We start from the raw sequence: 25,583 nt of genomic DNA, 5'->3' as shown, positions 1-25,583 counted from the left end.
CAATTTCATCGACAAAATTCTCACCTGGTTTTCAGCAAATTTTCAGGCACTAAATTGTTCCACCAAGAGGGTCTCCTCTTCCCCCTCACTTCTTCCGGGACCTCATCCTCGCCTCCAGACTGACGTCTCCGTCTTTCGATCTGCAGCTTAGTGGCCCAGGACTTTCTCCTAGACCTGTCCTCCAATACGGCAATAGAAGATCTCCTCGGAGTGGGAAGAGGAGACAGCTCAGAATCATCTTCAATTTCTCTACTATTATTCAGAGAAATATTCGGGTCGGTCTTGTTCTTCATTCCGAACAGAGAGGAGAGCCCGAGCGAGCCTTTCCTATTCCTCGGAAACAGACTCAAAGATCCTTTCCTCAAGCTGCTTCCTACATTCTTAGGCACGGATCCCACTTCAACGAAATCATGCTCTCTTTCCTCTTCTTCCGCAGCATCATCATCAGGATGCTCGAGTACACTTTCGATCAAAGTAGGAATTGAACCAGTGATACTCTTCTTCTTCTTGTACTTGTTGAGCGGGCTCGATATGATCGTTGGACTATTGGACACCATCGTTTCCGCATCCATATTATCCTATTTATGTACTTTATACGATACACACACACTTTATATAGCACGTTCACGGCTCAACCATTTTCTTTAATTTTATTCTGAAATGTCAAAATGGCGTTAGTATCGTCCACTACATCCATGCATCCAGTTGACAACCCTATCCGTGTAAGTACGCAATTGAGAATCAAAAGCTTCCCGTAGGTAGAAGCGAATTGGGTCAAGTGAGAGAGCTTGACCTTAAACCTTACGCGAGCATTTCAAATGCTGTTTTCAAGTGCAGTGACACACGAATGCAATTCAATCGAAAGATAATACAGATAAGTGGATAGGACCAGTTTCCGAGCGAGACCCACAGCCGTCAGCTATACGACATAATACATATAATAATTACATTGGTCGTCTTCAATCATCATTGACCGGAATATAAGCTCGGAGCGATGACTCGTCTTGTTAAATATGTATAATTTTATGTTTTGAAAACACTAGGAAATCTATAGGAGAGCAGTAGTAGTAGAAGCTATGGGAGTGTTCAGGTGTGTAAAAACGAAAGAAAACACCAGGTGCTCGGCGAGAGAAGAACCGGAGTATACAAACATACTTATCGCAGTTTGTTTGTTGTGATATAAGCACTAAAAAATTCCATTATTTGATAAGAGGCAAGATGTTTTGCGCTCGTTGACATTGTGAAGGCCGGTGTCACTAAATCATGCACCACAATGTGTTGTCACCTCACGAGGATATACATTTGTCACGAAACTCTAGTCTAGTTTCACAGCGCGTGTCGCAACAAGTCGAGAGTCATCCTCATTCATAATTAATTTCCCAAATTCCAAGCACTTTGGTACATAGGATACATTAGAACTACTCCGTAAATTCCCAATGGATTTAGATTCGCAAGCATTATATACGACACGTAATCGACCACACCAAAACGACAATGTTTATTGTGATTCGGTTGCGGTTTTGCTTATCAAACTAGTGCGCGCGTTCAAATCGCAATTTGCAATGCTTCGAATTACAAAACAGGCATTAAAAAAAATTGTACCTGTAAGAAAAACTATCAACTGATCGATACATTTAACCTTCGCAAAACTGGAAAATTGAAGAAGTTAATTTATAACTATTTTATTATCTAAATTTATAACTATTCTTGAACTTGAACTGCCTAAAGGATAAAAAAAAATCATACGGTAAATATTTTGAGAATCGCAAAATCGTGAATATTTTTATGCTACATATGTAAAATGCGACCTAATAGAATTTACAACTTATGCGTTGCAAAAAAAAAATATTTACTAAATTGCAGACGTAAAAACATTTATTGCGAGATCTAATAGCTAATATTCCACGTTAAAAATTACAACCATATTATATTTGTGGCTAAAGGGAATCTATTCAAATGATTCGATACTTTCAAAAAACTAAAATACATGTAAATATAATAGCCTGAATGTTTAATCCAACTTTTAATTCAACTTGTGGAACATCTTCGGTCAATGTTACTAATTGCCCTACTATTTATTACCGGTCATTGAAAGAGGAAAGCGGAATATAACCACACGAAACGCATTATATAACGTTTAATGCCAAATATTTATCGTAATAGTCATACAATATGTATACAATTTTACACTAAGTACCTACTCAAAAATGCAATCATAATTAAACACAATCACAACTAAGAGGCAATTAATTACCAATGACAAATTGATACTAGAATGTTCAAGATTCTACAAATATATTTAAATATAAATGAACATAAAATTCTATACTGTTATCGAAGATCCGACCGGATTTTCCTAGTCACGTTTTCACTATTATAAAAATTTCAGCATACGCTCCCCCGTCTTATATAAGAGCGAAGAAACTGGCAACAACATAAGTGTAACGAAAATGCTCTTTTTGGCAAGCGTTTTCAACCACTACACACAGCGAGAAGAAAATATATACATACATACATCTGTGTATACATACATACATATTGTACACACAAGAAAAATTCAACTATTATTCGGCCGGTAATACATCACTGTTGACAAGTTGAACGAACCACTATGCCTCCATATAGTCAAATAAATTGTAGTTGCGGGCGTGGCACTATTGCGACATACACAAAACAATGAAGAAATCGCTAAAAGTCGAAAGAATCCAAAATTCTACGAGCGTTAGATAGCAAACCAAAATAAAATCATCGTTAATCTGATACAATACGAAATAAAAATGTCACTAACATAATGATCAGTGTATGAAATGGAAAAAAAATGATACGATACGAAATCGCCGATTTTATAGCCCGGAAAATACAACGTTTTCCACACTTTTAATATAAAAACGATCGCGATGTGTGCGACAGATACGATTCTATCGATTGATGAAAATTTCAAGCACCGACGAGGCAAAATAATTTTAGATCTTGGAGTAAAAAATAAATAAATAATAAAATACGATAATAATAAAGCGGAAAAAAAGCGTTGTCTTTTGATACGGCCGAGCAACAGGTCACCATTTGGCGCAAGAACGTCGAGAAAAAGTCTCAAGAATTGGACGAATTCTGACAAAGTGACCCGTCGCAATATCGACGAGGAAGGGTTGACGTTATGATTTAAGACGGAAAATAATATAAAAAAAGAGAGAAAAACCGAAGACGATAAGAGAAAGTGGGACGATCGAGAAGAAATTGAGATCCGACTAGAAAAACATTCCCATATAACTTTGATTGAATAACACAAAGTATGAAAACGCAACAATGACATATGTACATACTGTACATTCAATAGTGCAAATTTCAAAACACTTCATTTTGACAAACGTACGTACTTATTTTTGTATAGACCGGATACAATTCACGTTAAAGATACAACACATAGCCACAACTATAACACGAATCCTTTTATATATATTCAAAAACTGACATTAAAACGTATATTATTTTTGCCTTATATTAAAAATTTATAACTTTGATTCAAAATTGTACAATAAAAATGACAATATACTGAAATAAAAAGACAAAATAAAATCATAATAAAATTGAAAGCCACTGGTATTTCGATCGACGCATAAATGAATGAAACCAACCATTGAAGAGAACAATGTCGACAGTAGTAGTAATACAGAACATGTTGAGCGCTAATTGATACAGAAAAGTTGCACCAACCGGTCACGATATATCTCACAATATCAAACAATTTGACCAAAAAAAAGCGAACATGTTTATCAAATTCATCATCATCATCATCGAAGAACACGTGAAGAGATCAAGCACACACAAGCAAAAAAATGTTCCAATTCCGCACACACACACACACACACACATTCAAGAGCGTAAACGACATTTACGATTTCACTATCGTACGTATCGTAAAATCGAAAATTTTCACAGCGAATTAATTATAAATTTGCTTAATTTAATAATATACACACACACAAACACAAAAATTGAAATATATCTACGGAATGAAACGTTTACCGGACAGAATTGTGTAATCATCGACGAGATAACCGGGCATGCGATAAACCCATTAGGGTCAAAACTATCAAAAATAATAACATTGTAATTTTATACGTATACACAAACAGTCATATATGTACATATGTTTTGAAATCATCTTAATAATAATATACACACAACAAAATTGTCGCGCAAAGTGTGACCTCAAGCGAGATTGTGTTCTTTTGTATGCATACAAAATGCGATAGATGAATGGTTTTGTATTCTATTTCAAAAATGAAAATTTTTCATCTCGAGAAATTTAATATAATGAGCATCAAACTTGTATCGAACACACAACAATAGTGACGACAATAAATCAGACTGAATCTGCAGTGCATGTTCATACATTTTAAAAAGCGTTCAAGAGGTCAAGTAGTGCGCATTTTTCGAACGATAATAATTCACATATCTAAAAATACATATTACCAATGCAAAATCAATCGAAGCCTTTGTAGATAAGTAATAAAAACACTACCTACATATGTATTACACAGATACATAATAGTACTCTTATTGAATTTAACAAGCGCGTCAACAAATTTCAATCAAACCAATAACTAAATTGAACAGCTTTGCACAAAGGATCCAACCGGTACATCTTTTTTACAGAACGTACAATAGATTCGTACGTAAAAAATAATATAATCGATGACGCAAAAATTCGACACACGACACGCTATACTTTTCCAATTAACAAATCGATCACATTAAACGATCGATAATAATACGTAATAAACGACGGCCACTTCCCGGACGGCATTGTCAAAATTATTCAACGCGGAATTGAAATTCAACACGCAAACAACCAAACAAACAAAGTAAATGCATTTGCATTTTGTGACACAATTTTCAACTACCTGATTACAATCAAATATAAAAAAAAAATCATAATTAGAACGAAGAAAGGCCGCACATTCAAAACTTTAATACGACATAACCTTTAATCAGTTAAAAACGTGATAAATAGAATTAAGTCATAATATTCATATCATAGGGTTGCCAACTTTCGTTTTTGCGCAAATAAGCGTCGCCGGTTCGCCATTTTAGAATGGACCATTTCGCCGCGGTGAAAATCGGCGACATACACACACACACACACACACGCCATTTTCACACATTTCCGCGACGACGCACATATAATGCTAGAGATGGAGAGGGAGAGAGAGAGAGAGAAATTTCTCCAAGAGGCGGATAGATAAACAGACAGGCAGACGGACAGACTCTCTCTGCCCGCGATGCACACACCATAAAATAAGATCATACTGCATTATATACCTATTTTATATTACGGTAACTAGAAATGTACGTTGGGTGTATGTATAGAATATAAATAGAGAGTTGAGTGTTGTTGTTGTCGATTGATCGAACGAACCGGTGCCGAAATGAGAACGAACCGGTTGCAACGAGCCGCGGCTCTGCACTGGTCTCGAACGCCGGCAAATGCTTGGCCGTTGAAACCCCACCACTGTTATTGCCGACTGACTGCTGTTGCTTCGGCACGTCACGTACTCGTAGAATACGTACCGTCCTACCGTAGACAGGCTTCGTTTTCAATGGTGATGATGATGATGATGATGATAATGGTGGCGGCGGTGGTACATATATACTTCCCGAATGTCGAACGTCGTTGAAGATCGCAAAGATCGTCGACGGTTCCGCTCGGGATGTTCTTCAGCAGTTCCGTACTGTGAGTACTTTCACTTTAGGTGTTCGAACAATGATTCGTTGAATTTTAAGCGGATTGAGGGTTTTTTGCGGTTACCGGAGATACAAAATAAAAAGAGCGAAAAAGTCGATCGAATTGGCAAATCGCTCGTTGAAAATATTGTACAAAGTTGTTACGTTTCATTTAATGCGGATTTAAATTTGAATCCCAGTTTAAAATATAGACTAAGAGCGACTGGGTGGGACGTGGTATGTACGTGTTTTTTTTAAGATACTTTTAAACGAGCGAAAAAAATGCAGCAACCCTAGTCCATATATGTACATGGTACAAATTCCCAAAAATCACCCCCTGGAGTGTTTTCGGTGATATTTTATCCTCGCTTAACAGTGATCGATAACGGTGAATCCCATATTTGAAGAAATGTAGGAGAAACTTGTCGGTTGCATATGGATATGCATACATGTGCGACCGCCCAAACATGTGCATTCTGCACGTGCTAGTACACCCGAATCCGGTTTGGGGAACATCCACTGTTTACGGTCACGACGCGAAGCCAAGGAAACATGTCGTCCCATACCACTCGGTGTGTTTTCGCCCTTATTGTCCATCCGGTGTAGGATGACACTTATGCTGTCCTTTTCAACCCATTTCGACCAATAGCATTTCGCGCGTAAAATGTTCTACTGTCTGCACGAAATGCTCGAGAAAATTGGTCGAGAGGCGGTGAAAGAGATAGCATGTACGTTTTTCCTAAGTCTGTTCCTACAGCGGACCAAGTATAGACGATCAATATTTTCGATCAATTTAGTACAGAGGCTCTTAACCTATGAATACGACCCAAACTTTGGTCGAATGGTATTTGATTATCATCTTTCAGGTCTTTATCTGAAGCAAATACATTTCTGAATTAGTTTGAAGATGATCTAAGACGCAGCCTACCTAAAATAAGATGTTTTCTAAACTTGTTATCAAAACCAAGGTTCTCATTAAAAGTAATGTATTTTATATTACCAAATTTTTGTGGAAACTAAACTAATCTAGATCACGGCTTAAAAACGTTAAACGTAAGTTATTAAGTTTAAAGCTTGATGTCGAAGAAAGCCTAGCATTAAACATCGTTTTCGAGAATCTTTTGCTAAACAAAAAAGTATTTTATCAAATGCAATTTGATCGCCCGTATTGTGCTAGCGGACAAAGCGTTATCGGTTGGCAAACAAGCTATTAAGTCTAAGAAACCGTTGCGGCAGACAAACTGTTGGAGACTTATCCATTTGTCGATAAATTCGCTGACAAATCAAACGTAGCATTAATAACAAGCCTGGTAGTAAAAAATCAACGAACCGAATCCCAACATAATATGTATATTAAATGATTTTACTTCCAAACAACTTTCATTTACAGAAGCGTTGCAATGCGAAAAATCGCCATGCTATTTCACAATACCGAAATTTTGAGTGAATATACATATATAACTTATTTTAGTACTTGATATAAGATTCCCCACACAATATAGTTACATGTACATACATATATATATATATATATACGTAGGTGCCTAAGTATACTGACATACACACAGCATGTTTGTAAAATATTAGGTTAAGCTCTGCGTAAGACCATTCCACACCGACTCATAGGAAAGGCAAACCCCAAGCCAACTACCCTCGAGGGTAATAATAACCTTAGCTTATGAATTCAAAATGAGATTTTAAATACGCAACTCTGGAAAAATGAACGGACCACCATCCTCGCAGTACGACTAATCTTCACTCGCATATTCAACGTGGAGAAAATAAATACAATGTACCCATGTACACATGTAACAAGTATATAACGTAACTAAACACCTTCAAGCACGATATTTTATACAATGACACTGATGATAAAACAATTGCAATAACGAATTAAAATCTGTATACAATTGTACATACACGTAATTAAATTTTCATGATCCAAATGCAACATCAAACAACCTGACATAAATTCGCCTGCGAATGTAATTGTTACGACATTTATTTTTTACTTTTTAGCGAAACTGGTTGTTATAAACAGGATTTCTCATTCGGCACATGGATCGCACATTACATACAAGAGACACGGTGTAAGATATTTCAAATGAAAATGTTTGTTTGTCAAAATTCAATTCTACGTAGGTTCAAAGTTTACTCGAAGAAAAAGGAAAAGTCTGTATATACGCTGTAGAGTAAGTGCTTTGACAGCCAATACGTTAAATTATTCACGATAACGTTCCGAGAGGTACTCGAGTTCAACGAGTATACTCCACGATTCAATCGGTCTTTATTTTAAATATTTTATTTTTATAGGAAAATCCTCTAGAATATATACAGCATTATTTTATAATATCCCCTTAATATACATATATGTACATAAATACATATGTATAAATTATATATATATATATAGTATTGCGAGTATTCGAAATGTACAATCGTATATATGTACATATGAATGTACATATATAGATTGATAGTACATTGTTTTAAAACATTAAAATCATCAAAGATTAGAAATTGATAATATAGAAGATTTAAAACGTTGATAAAAAAGACTAATTTATCATTTTTAATGTAAAAAAAAATCAATTTTTGATTATGTCAAATTAATCGATCAATTATAAATTAGTTTGAAATTCGAGTCACGAGATAAAGAGTGGGGCAAATTTGATCAAACATTATACATATATATTTCGGTAATTATCGGCAATAAAAATAGAAAAATGACCGGAAATTCGCAAATGGAGCTTAAAAAAGCAAAAATGCGTGCCGAAGAAAGCATAAATATATATGTATGTCAAAGCTATACATAAATAGCCTATTTTGACGACCATTGGGTCAAGTTCTAATACAAAATAAAAAAAATAACTACCGTTAATTATTTTAGAAAGCGAAAAATTGCATTCGATATTCTCGATGATTATTTGGAACATAAAAATACATATATCAAAATAACTCATTTATTTATTGATATATGTAAAATAGAAAAAGCAAAATATCTTTCCCTCAGAAATAGACATTCCAGGCTTCTAAATTTGATTACACATCAAAACAATCTCAAATTCAAAAATTTCCATTCCATTTATGAAACTGAAAATGATCAGACAATAGGCAAAACTCTAACAAAAAACAGGCCAATTATTATTTCAATCAGATTAACAAAGATTGTAGTTAAATAATAATAATTAAAAAAAAACACAATCCGATTAAATAAGTAAAGCGACACAACATCCGAATGTGATAATCAGATGACGGGAATATCAAGCATCCCATTGAAATATCGCCAAATTATTACACAAAATAATATAACACATACATAAGCTTATCAGGCGAATTATCCTCGCTTTGATCTTAAAAGACAATGTTTCGTCAAATAACAATTACACACAAGGATGGCAAACAAACAACAGCATTTGCTAAAATTTACTATCACAACAGCAATAAATTATTATTAAATATTATCTCACGTACGACTTCAAGAAATTCTATGCAAAACATCTGTACGAAACGTAAAGGTAACGGGTTAAAACTGGATATTTTATTACATATACATACATACATATATAAATTTTCTCCGTGTAATGCGAATTTTATTGAAATTGAAAACTATTTGCATACACGTTCGTACATACATACATACATGTATACAAACATACACGCTCGCTTTGACTGACAAATCATCGATTAATATGTACATTTTTACCATTTTAATTACAAGCACATGAAATAAAAAAAATTGCAAAAAACGAGCATCGATGGTATTCCGATGCAGTGATTATGAATTCAAAAATTCAAAACGAAATTTGAATTAATAACTGGGAGAGGGGGGGAGGGGGGAAAAATGCCTATATGCTCAATATCACGTATCTCTGACGCTCATAGTTCGAGATAACGATGACGAAAAAAGTGTATACAAAACTAACGTAGGAAAATTTCCAAAATAGTCATAGTTTCCACATCGAGCGCGTGAAAATGTAAGCAAATGGAAACTGAATGTGGAACGCAAGGAAAATTCGTAAACAATCAAAAAAGTTGTACAGACTATGCATACATACATAGTATGTACATATGTACATACGATAAGAAAAGCTATCGATTCGAGGTAAGGAGAGCTTGGTGGAATTATGAAGTATTGATTTGTATGATTTTATTTAAGTCACTTAGTGTTAGATGAAAATATAAAAAATAAACCATCGGATTAAAATAATTTCATGATTATTAGTATCATATAGCTAATAATTGTTTGAACAGATAATTGTATGGAATGTATAGTTAGTTAGTAGGGTTGTAAACAATTTTGCCCGAAACATGCAAAGTAGACATAAAATGGGGTCTTAGATGGTTACAAACAGACAGAACAGAAGATTTTCAATTAAAAAAATGTTATTTCAAATGAAATTTGCCTAATATGTACATAAATATCTACATACTTACATACATATGTATGTATTATACATACATATTGCATCTTTGGAGCGCAAAAGAGATAATTCCACAATTTGAATAAATTGAGTTAATAATGCAGTTTTTTTCCCGTTTTCATACTCCATGATAGCAAAATATCAACTTTTCGAAAATACGTCACTCGTTTTTTGGCAAAACAGAGTACAAAATTAAGTTTAAAATTTTTAATTATTTTTAAACGCCGCAATATAATGAAAAAATAAAAGTTAAACTCACAAGTAAAAACGGTTATTTAAATCTGGATTGAATTATGAAAATGTTTATTTAAAATCCCCCCAACGATTTATTGCAATCTTTAAAACCATGCCACGAACATTTAAGTTATGTATACATACATAACTTAAATGCGTTTCCGCCATAAAAATGACCATTGTGAGCGTGGCGCACTTTGTATGGGAGTTTCGGACAAAATGGCGACTTTGTATCCTCGTTACAGTTATTTCACTTCAAATTTAACCTTTTTGCATACATAATTCCATTTGCTAAAGTTTGAATTTCATTTGCAAAATGGTTGAATTTGAAATGAAAGCACTGTATCAGTCAAAATCATAACCGACCCAAACTGCAATAGATGGATATTAAGCGATTATTTTTATTTTCTTAAATAGTGAAAAATCGAAACTTTTCTATAAAAAAAAGATATATGAAAAACCAGTGCTTTGTGAAGTCGGTTCAAAATTTACCGACTCCAACTCCGACTTTTTAGTATGATTCGACTCCGATTCCGACTATAACTTGAATGATTTTAGTAAGATAGACTTTTAGTAAGATAATTGTTATAATTAAGGGAAGTCCAATGTATCTATGGTCGTGAGGGGGTGTAAAGTGTATTCATTCAATTGAAGTATAATTATTTATAGTGAATAAAATAATTTTTTTATTGATTATTCTTTCTCAAATAATGTAAATTATAATTATAATTCAATCTGGATCAACTAATCCAATCAGAATTAAAATATTGACAAAATCCCCTTTAATCCATATTTCACATTCAAGGATCTTCTAACGAATAAAATTGTTTCTAGTAAAAATAATAGCGATTTTCAAAAGTACTATTAAAAAAGTTTTCCACGTAGGTACTGTTTATAATATAGGGCACAAATTTTTGTGTCCTATATTATAAAACCTATCTGAAATTTAAGATGAGGACTTCTGATCTGAAACTGTTAGAATCATATATATGTACATATATGCATGTATGTATAATATTTAAGTGAATAATACCGTATTATAACAATATATAAGTGAATAATACCGTATTATATGAATAATAGTTCAGAGGGAGATATTTACTATTGATATGCATACACAAATATGTATCAAATTGAAAATGCATGTCAAACTACAGATTTTCTCCACTAACATCATCTGATACATAGACATGCTCAACATAATAAGTGAAAACATACCTCAGCCATTTAAATAACAAATTCATGCACGCAAAGCAGAATTTCCAATATGTCACCAAAATTTTCTCGAGCGTTTGATGAAAAAACAAACGAAACGCAATTATTTAATTTCAAATTAAAAACATTTTGTTTTTCGAAATGGATTTGATTTCTGCGTATTTTTCAAACTTTCTACAAATAATATATGTATGTATGCGCTTTTGTGAGCATTGTGTAAATTTTCAGAATTAGCATCAACGCTGAAAAATAATGACGCAACTTCCAAACTATTGTTAAATTTTAGAACGCAAATACATATTATACAAATGTACCTTTGAGCCTGCATAATACCATAAATTATACATAGATTAGGGATTAAACTTTTTTTTTTTTGACCGATAAAAAGTATAAGATATGTATGTATGTTGACGATAAAATCGAAATTACAATAGTCACGAAGGACTTGCAGAGTAAAGTTTCGATTTTTTACGTGTTTACTTAAACCAACATAATAATAATCATGCAGAATTATAAATCATTAGTATGCACATTTCGCATGCTTGAAATCGAGCAATAAAATTAATGAATAATAGTATCGAATAAATTACACTGAGCAACAACTTTTTTACTTACCGCAGCGGAGACTAGTCAATCTTTACTAAGTTTGAGCTACTGAATTCGAATATGATAATGGTTTTTGTTGGCTTGATCTCGTTTATGAGATATGAGCGTATGAAGATGGGCAATTATTACAGATTTTCAGGTTTTGCAGTCTTAAATTCAAAATCTAGTACATATTGCTGTGCCATGATTGAGTAGTGAAATCAATAGTCAGATGTTTTTTCTATTGATTGTGATTTTTTATTGCTATAAAATACGTATGATTAATAATTTATTGTCAAAATTGAAATAAAAGTCAAAAATATACTGTTTTTAATACAATTTTCCGTATTATTAGCTATGTAATTTCGCTAATTTTTAACTTTACCACGTTTATAAGGGTTGGTTTTTAATATCAATATCTTTTATTATATTTGAACATACTAATTCAAGCAGTAAATGATTTAAAATTACAATTTGAATTATTCTGAGACGCTCATCGCTCGTACGTGAACGTGAGCGAGAAAGATGGGGTGATGCGCTCTCCATACTTCATCTCGCTCTTGCATCACCCTATACGACAGCATTTTTTAACTCAATTTGTAATCATTTACCACTTGAATTGGTTTTGATTAAAAAAACAATATTTAAAAACGTTGTAAAGTGAAAAATTAGCGGAATTATTATATTAAAATTTGTAAAAAATATTACATTTTCGACTTAAAAATTGGCAAGATAATTAATTATAAATATTTCAAAGCAATTAAAGATCACAATCAATAGAAAAAATATGACTATTGATTTCAACACTCAATCACGGCACAGCAATACTAGATTTTGAATTGAGGACTGCAAATTCGTACATTTTTTAAAAAGCTCTTATCTCTTAAACGAGAGCAAGCCAACAAAAATCATTGTCATATTCGAATTCAGTGGGTCAAACTCAGTCAAGATTGATTAGACTCCGCTACGGTAATTTTTGCCCAGTGCTATTAAACAGAAAAGCTGCGAACTTTTCCGCCAGTTAACACTCACACGTCCGCTCGATTTGTCATTATTATTTTCTTTTTCTACGAAGCGACACAATACCCAATTTGTTTAATACGTTCCGATCAGTCTCTGTCGAAGTTCGCCATTAGGCACGTTGAACAACGTCGTTTGCAAGACTTTATTAGCATCGAATGTGTACGGTCGCAAAAACAGACGCGGAATTTTGTTTTGGATAAACGGCTCGAACGTTTTGAACAAGTGACGATTGTATATATTATAATAAAAATATGAGAAATAAATGAATTTGCCAAAGCGATCCGCTCATATTCAGTTTCTAAGAAAAACATCGCGCTGAAAAAGAGCACGAGGCATTTTAGAATTGTATATGTACCATACATACATACATACGTTTGATGTGTCGATGGTATTTTTTACGCATCTGTATCAATAGAGGCCGGCTGGCAAATTTGATCGCTATTAAAATAGCGAGTAAACACGAAAATGTCGATAATTAACATTCGACGCCTTTGATATTTGAAATATGTCAAATATTGAAGCGCAAATACGCATGTATTCGGTGAAATTTTAAAGTTGAGGCGTTCTGTGTGTATGAATGTATTGTATTTGATCACTTGAAAAGTATTATGAAGTATGACGCTATCTGTGAATCAATCGAGTGCATATAAAAAAGACGACAATAATAGTGGCATGCAACATGACATGTTCGTGGTGTGGAATCAAAAAGGCCAAAGTCGTATACGTATGTACGTACATATGTAGTTGGAAAATTCATATATAACCTTTGCTGTCATGATATGGGTCGGATGTGACCTACAATAACCTTTCAAATACTTTTGTGAAAGTATTTTTTTGACACTACATACATATAATATGTTTATACATAAGGTTGAACTCGGTTATTACGAGATTCAAAGTATTCAAAATAGCCATTGTTCGTTATGCTAGTAAATCTACAGTTTTTGATAGGTATGGTAAAATAAATAAATCAATTCAAAATATAATAACAACCACAAAGTTAATCATTCTTGTATGAGTAGTTTTGTAAAGCGTCAGGTGTAATGTGATGCGCAAACGAACCCAGACCAACCCCACAGAAAACACACCTGAATGTGTCTCAAGAACGGGATGAAAAGTGTGGGGTGAGTATTTGGTGAAACTGGCGCTTGAGGTTAATATCGCTGCAAAAATGTTTGTCCATAGATGTCTCTATGATGGTCTGTAAAATTGATCTATGAATTGTTTATCGATATTTATAATTGGCCTGGAAGGCGCATTGGGGTTTACCTGTTAGGCCTTCCTAGTATATATGTTTGTATATTTATATCTATTAAAATACAAAAAAAATATAATAAAAAGGGTTTTACCTTAGGGTAATCATATGTTCTGTTTTGGCTGGGACAGTTCTGTATTTTAAGTGCTGTGCGTTCGTCCAGTCGTTTTAAAAAAAATGTTTGATTTGTCCCGTTTTGCTCGTTCACTGATGCCCAAAAGAATTAAAAAATAAAATCACTTTGTTCTATTACTTTCATCATAATTATTTTTAAATAAATGTAAAATACAATATTATATTATGTTTAAATTTTTTTTATTTTCAAGTCCTTTAATTATAATTTTGTACGTTCTAGTATAAAAAGTATATTAATTAACAGAAGAAAAAATGAAAATTGAAGAAATCAAAACTTTTAGTAGTACATTATTTTTGTGATTAAAAGAAACCGAGAATTTTTCTTTGGAATATTTGGAGTTATTTAAATTTTACGTTTCAGTAAACTTTTTTTACTAAAGAGGGGGGGGGGGGGGGGGAATCAAAACGGGAACGTCCCTCACCCTCTTTTTTGCTATCTGAATTTTGGCCAAAATTTTGAAAAGCTTTTGGCCAAATTTAATAAAAATTAAATTGTAATATGTACGTACATTTACTATCTGGAGCTTTCATTTTAAAAAGAACATTATATTTCCATAAATATGTATGCAAAGAGGTTCAAAGAAGAATGTTTTCCTGCGATATGAGATTGAAAAGAATAAATCTGTCAACATTGGAGACGAGAAGAATGAGAGGCGATCTAATTGAAATTTACAATTTATAAAATAAAAACTAGAATTGTCTTATAATAAACAAAAACATTAGTATTAAAATACTTATTATTAATAAAAACAGATTAGGTGATTGGTGCTCATCGACCACTGGTTGACTAGCACTGATCACCTGATCGCGCGTTCGCGCCAATGAATAATCTGTATACAACAGCCAATAAGGTGTCGCGACCCATCGACCAATGATCTGTGCTGAGAGCACACGCTGTGTATAAATATTCGGCGGATTTGTTCCGTACTTCATTTGAAGCTGGCTCGTCGACGGAACAACAATTAACTACCTCTACCACTACTCACAGCGTCCTCGCTACAGTATTTAATCATATCAATTTGAGTGTCTATCTGTAGCATTTGAACTCTCACATCATATTACATACATGTATGTATATGAGAGATCAGAATAAAAAAAGGTTTTCCAGAGAATAGGCGAAATTTTCAGACATCCGTTGCCGCATCGTCAAAATATTCGATTTCCGCCCATGCGAAAACAGGAAAGGAGACATCTGAAACAATCTCCGGTCTAAAAATGACAATTTCAACGTCAAAACGCCGCAAACGACGTTACCTAACGCATCAAACGCCTGGATGTTTTCAATTAAACTCAACGTTAACCGTAACAAGACGAAACGATGATGACAATTTACAAAAGGGCAAAAATTAGCTCAATTGACACGATTAGCAGAGTGTTAACGATCACGTGCCGGCAAACAATACGCCAATTTCAACCGTCAATATATGCACACCTAATGTTACGTCAATATAACACACACACATTTGAATATTACGTTGATAACATGGAGGCAAAGCTCTGTAAAGCCGCCCGAAATTCTCAGGATTTATTATTTAGGCTGATTTAATTCAATGTTTTAGTGAACACTGGCGTGTTTTGCCTGCGAGCTTCATGTTCAAAAATTTCTCATGTATTGTATATATAAAAGCATAATTTGGCCTAAAGGCGATTTTACAATGTTTATTATATCTAAAATTATAGCCATTAATCCAATTAAAATTTTTTAAACATTTTCGATTTAAAATTTAATATTTAAAGTTATAAGAAATGTAGCTTATTATAAATTTAATGGTTTTTTTCTTAAATCAATAAAATAATGAATAATAAATTTTTCAAAATAAATAAAAAATGTACGGTTTTGATTAATGCGATTGATTGATTGTCTTTTGATTTTTTACTTGCTAACTACCATTGATCATTTTCCAAACCACTTGTCAACGCTCCACACCAATAGCACGGGTTCAAATTGTACCTTAATTGATTTTGTAAGTTTATTAGACACGTAAAGAGTAAAACAACTCGATTAGGTCCAGAATGAGATATTCGATGATGATGATATGATTAGGTCTAGATGAGATATTTGTAAGCTATCTGCGTTGATTTACTTTAACCATCGACTAACAGAATGGCAATTGAATCATATTTCAATTAGAATAGCAATTAAATCTCTACATATAACTCTTTAGGTCAACAATATATGCATATGTACATAGCTTAGGTACATTGAAACACTATTGTCTGTCTAACTATCGCTTTTGCAATGGTAGTCTATAATTTAAAACAATTTTTCTCGCGATTGCGATTGCCACATCTGCCCAGCGAGCACAATAAATGAAATAATCAATCCTCGACCGGTTTAAGTGGGTTAACCGGTAAATTTCCGAGGCACGTGTAAAAAAATTCGCGCGAAAATCTTCAAAAGTCACACTGACAAGTACTCCTTGACATTATAAATATAGTACACGCTTTATAAATAGTATACTTAAATCGTTTCAGCCAGATAAAAATCGCCAATCAGGCTTTCCGAATGACACTGGTTGTTTTCCGATTATTGCAAACTGTAATTATACATACATACATACAAACACATCAATCATCGATCATCCGAAATAAATCGAAAAATAAACGGCTTTCAATAACGGTTTTAAATAGTATCAGATACAATATCATGTATCGAATGTATATGTGTTTTAAATATAGTGACGTCTCTAATTTGCGCCATTTATTTTGCACGTGGCTGATATTGAAACGTCACATTTTATAAACAAAATAATGTACCTATAATAAAATGATCGATAAAAAGAGTGTTGTGTGCCAATTTGAAACGTAAAAATTGGCAGTCGAAGAATCGACCGGTCATAATATTTACGAAAATTTTGCCAAATATTCATCCGATGAAAAATTAAAACATAAACATTTGAAAGTTTTATGGTATGTGTGATTGCTTGATTCATATTTTTTATTTATACATTATTTCAATCAACGTCTTTGAACTGGAAAAGCATTCAATATCTACATAAATATATATATATATATATATATATATATATATATATATATATATATATATATATATATATATATATATATATATATATTATATATAATATAAATAGCAAAATTTTACTGTTATACATATTTTGCATAAAAAGTTTATTGCACGTACATATGTATATACCTTGCATTTACTTGCACGTACATACATATATACCTATACATGCAGCATTTCCAAGATAAAAGTATTTAAAATTACGTGTAGGCTAACATTTAATATTCTAGAGAAGAACTCGTTCTACTGCTTTGCATAAGAAAAGAAACTCTTCAAAAAAAAATTGGATAATTAGACAACTTTTTCATACAAAATTCAGATATTCAAAGAAACCGTAGTAGCCGTAAACAAAGTAGGTTCTATTTTTTAATTAAATTTGCAAATAAAGACATCAAAAACTAAAAAACTCAAATATTTTATATCCGATTTTTATGAATATATGTAGTTATGATACAATATGTAGATAAGAATTACCATTCGACCTGATCTCAAAATAAGAATAAATTACATATGTATTTATAAGTGATTAATTGATCGAACCGATTTAAAGATCAAATCTAATCCCAAAAGAGATTGAAACGATAAAAATAATATTTGACCTCAATATTCAACATTAGATTTATTATTGATACGTAATATTTTGGAGATAAATTGATACATAAATCGAGAATTGGCATTTTTTTTCATATACTAGTTTAGAAATGCAACGGAACGTATAACCAAATCTTTCTTTTTGAAGAATGATTAATAATTAAATATGAAATATAATTTAATATGAAAAATTATTAAAAGGTAATACGACTCTTTACAATAAAAAAAGATCCAATACAAGTGAACCTTTTCAAACGTCTATTGATGGAAATGTTTCATTATTTCAACTTGTGGTGGTCAATTTAAGCGACTCGTCATAATATGTGACGTAGAAGGAACAAGAAGAAGTAGCAGAAAATTCGCGTTTTCCACCATAAAAAATAGATGCTAATTTACCAGTGTTTTTTTTTAAATTAAACGCTTCAATTGTATTCAATACAGCTCAGAGGATAGCGTACAATACTAGCAACTAAGGGGTCACGGGTTAGATCCCTAGCTCGGTGTTGCTGGCCAGACCTCGGATAGAATGTGACTCCAGGTCGATCGTTTCCTATTAGAGTTTGCCAATTTATCGGATTACATGGCTTGAAACAGTTCCAACAAAATTGACCACCTACCCTCATTCGCCACCATTGTTTGAATTAAATTTCAGATTAATAATAATATTATAAATTAATATATAGTACATATGTAAAAATTTGGCCATAGATGTCGACTTGGGGACACAATGAAAAATATAAATTACATAAATGAGAGTGAAAAAAGTACCTGTTATAACTGTTTAACTGTTTAGCCTGAGTTGTAAAGGGGCGGTAGAAAGACGTGTTTGGATAGCTAGGTGTCATCGCTCTCATCTGACACAAGATTCCTATGTAATTTTAATGAGTTTGTTGATAATTAAACTCCTTTAGATTCATATCGGAGATATTAAATTACTTGGTATGTTATGTAACTAACTCCCTGTATGTCGGTAAGATATCAAAGTGACCTAAACAGTGGGAGTGGTTCAAAATCAAATCACAATTTTTTCACGGGTAGAAATGTCACTGATAAAACGCTTGTAAAAAAACCAAATACATACATACATATTATATAATAAAAACTTTGTTCAAAATATGTACCTACTAAAAATATGCCGTAGACTTACTAATGTGTGGATCTTTAGAAACTATTTTTAATACATAAATTTGTAGTATAATATTTTTGAGTTCAAGAATTTCATAATTTCGGTTGATTTTAAGTAGTGTAACTAATCTACTATTTTATATTAGGCCCTTATTAAGAATTGTAAATAGGTTTTTGAGCTATTTTTCCTATTATGCTGTACATTAAAATTAGAATAATATAATACTATGATTACTAACAACATTAAATTAAAATTGTAAAATAGAAAATGATCAGTAGGTCAGTAGCTATTAAAATATATATGAGATGTATTGTGAACATAATTTCGTAATAATAAAAAGCATTTAAAAATCAAAATCAATATTAGGGCTTTATCTTTTATGCACGGTAGTCTTTGGAACGTATCCCCCGTGCAAAAAGAGGATCGTGTGTATAATGCGAAGTAAAAATAATATTTAAATGTCAACAATACCCCACAGTGTGCATTGTTATGATGATTTATCCAGATAACGGTTGGCTTATTTAAATATTTCGTCGGCGAGTCGCTCTCAACGAGTGTTTTTCGAGGCTTTCCGAAGCATTAGCGACCGGGACCAAAGGGAGGCAGGGGAGGATGGGAAAACGGGGATGAAGGTTGGCCTTTGAATAATCGCGGTTTTCGGTTTCGCGGTCTCGCTCATTCGCGGCGCCGAGTTTTCCGTCAGAAAGTCAATTAAGGCCGCGAAAAGTTCGCAGCGCGTAAAAGCCGAAATCTGAGGCTTTCGAACGAGGCTTTTAAGATCCTTTTAAGGCGCAATTCGTCAACGCGTAAACGAAATATTAATAAGACACTCCCCCCGGTCGAGCCTCGGTGTAACGGCGACGAAAATGTATTAGAAAATATATTATTATATATTATATTACATTATGCGAGGACTAATGGCACGTATTCTAATGGGGGGTGATAGAAGAGGTCATTTGAATAAATACGTAAACCGTATAAAGTGAGTGCTCTCTCTTGCCTTGGCATTGGTAAATGTTTCGATTTATATACAGCTGTAACCAGGGCCACCGAGAGAAATCCCGGGTCCTGCGAAAAAATTATATCTGGCCCTAAAAGAAAGACTAACTAAGACTAAGCCCCTTACAAACTAAAAAAAAAGGTTTTTAGATATATTTTTAGAACTATGTATTAGAAAAATACCTATTTTATTTTTAAAAATCAATACCACAGAGACATGACAGGTAGCCCCAAAGCATCACTGTGGTTATAATATAAATATAAGTAAAAATAAATCAAGAATAACAAAAATCATAAAAAAATAAAAATCAAGTAAGAAATATGTATAATAAAAAACAAATAAATAAAATTTAAAATTATATCGTGCTATGTAGGATGCGTTCGTACAACTCATCATAACTGGCATTGAAGAGGTTCAAGTAATGTGCCAGTAAGTTAAGGTGTCGAACAGCTCTCGAGAGGGGCGAGTTCATGAGCACGTTTGATTTAGCCCTAATTGGCAAAAAGGTATCATGCTTTCGCAAAACTCTATGATTTTCCGGGGCCCAAAATTTTAGCTTCTCCAGGATAGCGGCATTGTGAATCTTTCCTCTAAGTAATTTTACGAATTTTTTCCCAAGAAATAAATCTCTTTTCTTTGTCAGGGAGTTGAAACCCATAGATCCCAAGATAAAGGTACCAGAGTACAGATATGAGAACAAATACTTGTAATAAATAAATAAATATATAAGTGTAATATTATTTTTACTTTTAAGTAAAGTAAGTAAGTAAGTAAGAGTCCAGAACACCCACAAAAGTTGACTAATCTATTAATTTTCTAAAGTGATAACTTTATCGCAGAAAGTCCTTTTATGGTTACTTCTCACATTAGCCTAAAATCTCCACATAGCCATGAATAAAGCTCTACTGTTGTTCAACTAGTTGGCTTGACGAACATTTAATCTAAATAATCTCAAACAATGACATTACACCTTTTCACTCTGTTTCTTTTATTGGTGAATTTATCTCAATATTCTGCTAACAATTTTCATTGCGGACTTAAAAAAGCGGAATTAAAAAGTGGAGCAGACTAGTTTAAATCTAAATTCTCAAAACTAAAATCAATACAAAACATACACATAAGTATGTGCTTTATCCTACAATATGGTATGTGTAACTTCTTTAGCAGCTTACTATAATATGGGATGCAAACTTTAACAATAAATTGCATTCGCTTATTGATCCCTCGTTATTCATGAGAATTATCTACATAGAAATTAAACAACATGTACCTATATATAATAAACAAACCCAAATTATATATACGTGTATATTTTGATTTTCATATAAAAGTAGTCCATAAATCATTCCACTGTGAAATTAATGATACAAAACTGACAGCAATTCAATTTTTGTATCTAAAATTATAAAGAAAGGGCACAACAAGAGTATGGAGGACAAGAGGCAAAACCCTATTTAAATGTCAACCACCTTTTCACATACATTTTTCTTTTAATTCGAAGCGAAGTCGGACATCTTTTGTATTATTTACCATGAAGTGACAGAGGTTTCAATATCGAACAGTTTCTTATTTGCCTTCTGCAGTGCGAGTAATTAAAAGTGAATATTGTTGGAACAATAATTGTCAGACAATATGTGGATCGCTGATACAAGGATGGAAAGGTTGTGTGTGATAAAACCGATTTCGATGTTCATAAACAGTTTCTCCAATAAACTATGCTTTAGCTATAGTAACATTACAAAAAAAAAATGTCTAAAAATACTATACATCCTGGTCACAAAACAAACACGCCTCCATTCAGCGAGCATATTAAATTTAAATTGCACCATCCACAACGACGCATCTCGACGTGGCATCACGTTTCATGCAATATATCAAAACTTATAGGGCACTGAAAAATATACTCGAGACCAGCAGCACTGTTACCTCACTTGACACCTCGTAAACTAACCCTGCCCCAGAGGTGGGAAAACTCTCATACGCGCCTCATAGCGTATTCCACGGCCGTGTCGTTTAAGTGGCCACGTGTCGTGTTTTGGCTACGTGGTCTAATGAGGTTTTTGCAACAGGGCTGATAAGCAGTGCAAAGAGGCTGTCGCTGAAATGGTTGTTTGCCCGTCGGATGAGCAGATACTTCAGATAGGGCACGAATTCCACCGACACTACTTTTCAGAGTCCGCCTCTCTGTGGAGTCGTCGAGAGCCAGTTACGTACATAGCTGCTGAAATTGCTTGTGCAATTGAAAAAATAATATGTTGAAAGAATGGGTATAGTCTGCTCGACGTGACAATAAGGTTAGTCGAGTTTGACAGTGAGTCTCAAACCATTTCATTTTTTGAATGAAGGTCTTACATTTTAATATTAAATATCTGTTTGATAAACATGTGCTGTATTGTGCTAAACAGTGTTTATATTATCCAGCATTGCACAACACTGCACAGAAAAGACTACTTCTAATCATACTGTACAGCAACAACCGTTTTCATACGTTGTTTTGGACGAGTGCAAAGTAAAATCAGTTACATATAACATTATACATAGACAATAATACATGTATACATAATCATAAAAAAATAATAGTAATTAAAGAACTTTATTGTAATTAAAATTAAAATAATAAAAAATACAAATACAGGAATGTCATGCTCCTGCAGCCTGTTCCAATAAATAAGAACAAGCTACAGAACATCCCTGCGAGGCCCAAATGGAAGAGAGTAGAATAGAATCCCAGAGACTGTGTGACCGTTCAAGGATTATCCGTTAACGGATTAACTAAGTGATTGCACTTAGAGGCGATAGCGATTATATCTAGACTCTAAGTGCATATAGGCTAAACAATGACCGTTATTAATCCCTTCGCAGAACTGACCCATACCGTGGGAAGACATATCCGAATACGTGACTATACAATAGGTAAACAGATTAGACGTCCTGAGAGATCTACCCTTTATAAGGCGGTACGTAGGCGATATCAGGTCATTCTGGACTGATAGCATCACAGCTTAATCATCTGATTCACAGCTTAATCATCAATAAATGCTGTGAAACGACTAAGGCCTTTTTCTTGGATCCTCTACCCACCCTTACGCAACAGTAATGATGAGCGCAGGTTACCAGATAAATATGTTAAAATAATATCCGATAATCTACGCTCACCAAGGTGGAAAATATCGCATTCAGAGACGGCAGCAACGATTTCATTGAGAAGTCGAATTGCTCTTGGTATAGGAGCCATTCGAAAAAGAACTGTGCGAGCATGGGGAACAGCCATCAAATGATGATGTCTATCACACATATAATTATTAGGTACACAAAGTCCCAACTGTTCCAGCAACAACGGGCATGACGTATTACAACGCAGTAGCTGGAGAACAAAACGAATTAACGAGAAGTTTCTCCGAAGTTCAAGGGAATTATACCCAAGCATGCCCAAAATTATAGGGTGTCCAATCAAAATCTCTCGGTACAAAAGCGCCTCGTCGTAACCACCCCGACATGGAAGTCAAAACCGCGAGAGAAAAAGAGCGGGGCCACACCGCGCGACTTGGTCGCTGCTTGGTCGTTCACATGGTCGCTCGATAGTCTCCTAACTCGGGAGACCAGAATCCACTCAATACATGATGTTAATAGTTTTTTACTTATTTTATTTACGTAGTATCAATAAGTAAATATGACCTTTACGTAGTATCAATAAATACATAGTATCAATAGATGAAGTTTTGTGATCATGCGAAAATTCAAACTTCATTGATCATGTTTTCATGATCTAGAAAAAATGCTTGCGCGTGTGTGTGTGTGTGTGTCGGTGTATTTTGAGAATTTTTTGAACACCGTTAGTCCTATCGAACTGAAATTTAGTATCGGTTACTGAAATTCTTACAACGTAAATTTTTTAGTTGACCGGAAATGGTATCTCCCCTTATAGGTGTCCTCATTTTTTTAAGTTTTTGGATTCAATCATCTCCCAAACCGCTCGATATATCAGACTGGAATTTTTTTAAATGTAGAATTTAAATTAAACCCATAGATATCCATTGAGACATCTATGGATTCAGACATGTACATAAATTTTTACACATTGTACATAAATCAAATTCAGATATTTGTGACAGCAGGTAAGCTGATTTTTGCCAATTTGGGGGAACCGTTTCAGCAATGAAAATCAGATGAATTGGCAAACTCTGATAAGAAACGATCGACTAGAAGTTACAAATATCCAAGTCTGACCATGAGTATTAAAATTAGAACGGGATAGAACCCAGTAATATCTCGGTGCTAAACATAAACGCAACCACCGATCCATACTGCTGGCTTATGAAAGAGAATAAAAATTAGAGGCCTTGAAAAACCCTGGAAAACCTCGGAAAAATAAGCCCTTATCAATATTCATAAGCTGGAAACAGTAATACAAGATGGAACATGCCACAACGTCACACATTCAACGCCACCAACCATACTATTCTAATTTATTTACATCGCATCCATATAGTAGTTGTTATACGTACATACATATGTTGATGCTACTTCTGAACGATTTGCATACGAATTCGTCCAATACAATTAGGCTACACCGCACATTACCAATTCAAATGATACGTGGATGCGACACGAAAATATTCTGGGTCAACTTTGGGACGCATGTGTGCCGTCGGAAAAGCGGCAGGAAAATGTATAATATCTGCGTAAGCAAGACGCATATCTAACATGTTTGTTTGCACGAACGAGGTGTGGTTTAAAAATACGGTAAATGTATACTATACGTACATATGTATAATATGTGATATGCAGATTCTTACTATTTTTATTTATGAGCTTGGAACGTTATAACATGATACGCCCATGGGGTTGGTTGTAATTAAGATGTCTTGGCTTATTTTTTGATTTATATTTCACCAAGATGTCATTACGGGTTACTCCTGAGCGACACCTATGGTATTAAACTTTTACATGCATACATTTATGCTTCATAAATTTGAAATCATATTCAAATAGTAGGTAGGATGGTTTTGCCAATTTGATGAGTAATCGTTGCAACAATGAAATCAGATAAATTGGAAAACTCCAATAGTGATTTTCCTTTATTTTACTGCTAAAAATATTGATATGATTTTTTTGATTTTGACTGGAAGGGGGGGGGGGGGTTCACAGCACTAGCTCTCCTTAGGACGAGCGTAAATACAAGCGTCAGAAAAAACAATAGGATTATTAGAGTAGTGTGTAGCAAACCAGAAAAAACACTGATG

The 25,583-nt window shown here is 33.5% G+C and overlaps 1 protein-coding gene across 41 annotated transcripts in view; it reads right to left on the bottom strand.

Annotated features, from left to right (window-relative positions):
• mtd (TLD domain-containing protein mustard) overlaps positions 1 to 25,583 on the bottom strand; it is a 130,761-nt gene that overhangs the window by 81,303 nt on the left and 23,875 nt on the right. For 8 of the 41 annotated variants that reach the window (XM_077432658.1, XM_077432630.1, XM_077432631.1 and 5 more), the window contains exons 1-2: positions 5,323 to 5,469; positions 25 to 655 (exon numbers count right to left, since the gene is read on the bottom strand). The exons of 10 other annotated variants lie outside the window; for them this stretch is intronic. In XM_077432658.1, the coding sequence (XP_077288784.1) occupies positions 25 to 572 (548 nt within the window). In that variant the 5' untranslated portion in view covers positions 573 to 655; positions 5,323 to 5,469. Of the gene's footprint in view, positions 1 to 24; positions 656 to 5,322; positions 5,555 to 25,583 lie in introns of those variants that run through there. 23 more of the 41 variants (XM_077432661.1, XM_077432634.1, XM_077432640.1 and 20 more) reach the window with 11 other exon arrangements.

Source organism: Arctopsyche grandis, chromosome 6 (genome assembly GCF_051622035.1).
Source record: "Arctopsyche grandis isolate Sample6627 chromosome 6, ASM5162203v2, whole genome shotgun sequence".
NCBI lineage: Eukaryota > Metazoa > Arthropoda > Insecta > Trichoptera > Hydropsychidae > Arctopsyche > Arctopsyche grandis.
The sequence above is the reverse complement of the archived record's forward strand: the minus strand, read 5'-3'. Positions and strand labels throughout refer to the sequence as shown.